Raw genomic sequence first — 1,577 nt, forward strand, 5'->3', positions numbered from 1 at the left:
ATGGAGTTCTTTGTCTTCATTTTGTTAATGGATTGTTGGTGTATATAGTTGTCAAAAGTCAACAAACTTTACACACAAAATGCATGTGTTTTTCCTATATCAATTATACTTCAATAAAGTTGATTTCAAAGATTGCTATGAACAAACCCCAAAGCCTAACCACAAGCAAGTTTCAAAAGGTTTTATGGATCTCCCCACTTCCTGCAGGAATAGGAAGACTTCCAATATGTGTGGCACAGAAAATATTTTCTTCCTATTATTTAAAAGGCCTTTACCACATGATTGTTTCCTTTTAGATATCTCTCTCAGATATGTACCAGGTAAAGTTTAAAACTATACATGTTTTTTCCTTGCTTCAGACACAGTTACATATGAATTACGTGTGTTATGAGGTATAGGTTTGTAAACAACTTAACATCTTTGATCCTTAATTTCCATATCTGTAAAATGGGAATAGACCATCTCAGGATATTTGGCGGCACCAGTTCTCTTCCATTGGCCAGTCTCCCATGGAGGAGATCTGTAGGCAGCAGCCATGGCACCCAGCCCAAACGGCATGTTCCTGAAGCCCCACTTCCATGAGGAGTGGCAGCAGCACGTAGCCACGTGGTTCAACCAGCCGGACAGAAGAGTCACAGACATGAGGTCTGGCAAACCCAGGCACGCCTCACAGCCAAGTGGACCCACCAGGCCCATTGTGAGGGGCCCCACAGTGAGGGATCACACCGAAGTGTGTGGCAAGGGCTTCAGCTTGTTAGGGTTACAGGTTGCTGGCATTCACAAGATGGCGGCATGGGCCATGGGGATCTTGGTGGATCCAAGAAGGTGGAACAAGTCCACAGAGTCCCTGCAAGCCAACGTGCCATGCCTACAGTACTGCTCCAAGCTTGCCCTCTACCCTGGGAAGCCCTCAGCCCCCAAGAAGCAAGGCAACTCTGCTAAAGAATTCGAATTTGCTACTCAGCTGAGAGGACTAGTCATGCCCAGATGGAATGTCTATAAGAACAAGAAAGCCAGAGTCATTACAGAAGAGGAGAACTTCAAGGTGTAGCCAATCTTTGCATGGCCCATGCCAATGTCGGGCTCTGTGGCATCCAGGCCAAAAGGCCAAGAAAACTGCATGACAGGAAGCTGAAAAGAAAAAAATAAAGTGCCACTGGCAACTTGTAATAAAAAAAAAAGTTGGGAATAATATTTAACTTATATGATCAATATCCTTCCAACGTTATGCTAAGCACAGCAGAGTTATTAATAAACTTAATAATTTCATGATTGTTTGATACTTGTACTACTGGGGAAGTTTCAAGAACCCAGACTGCTTCCTCAAGAGCTTCCTTCCAAGCTAGGATTATATTGAACCTGGCAAGGAAAACCCGCCAACATTTAGTTTATAGCTATGCTGACCTCAAATTTGGAGAACAAGTCTACAGTTCTAAACATGCATCTCAACACACAGTCCCAGTCAAATCTCCTTTCACAGAATACAAATTATTTTCTTGGCAATCTCATCATTTATTGCTTCATAAACGTCTCTCCAGATTTCTTCCAAGATAGAGCCAGCTAGACCATTGTTTTCC

General features: G+C 42.9%; 1 protein-coding gene across 1 annotated transcript; it reads left to right on the plus strand.

Moving 5' to 3' along the window:
• The first annotated feature begins 535 nt into the window (after nt 1-535).
• Nucleotides 536-1,051, plus strand: LOC125100726 (60S ribosomal protein L13-like). Its single transcript, XM_047731118.1, has one exon. The coding sequence runs from the start codon at nt 536-538 to the stop codon at nt 1,049-1,051; it is 516 nt and encodes a 171-aa protein (XP_047587074.1).
• The last annotated feature ends 526 nt before the right edge of the window (nt 1,052-1,577 follow it).

Source organism: Lutra lutra, chromosome 5 (assembly GCF_902655055.1).
Source record: "Lutra lutra chromosome 5, mLutLut1.2, whole genome shotgun sequence".
Taxonomy (NCBI): domain Eukaryota; kingdom Metazoa; phylum Chordata; class Mammalia; order Carnivora; family Mustelidae; genus Lutra; species Lutra lutra.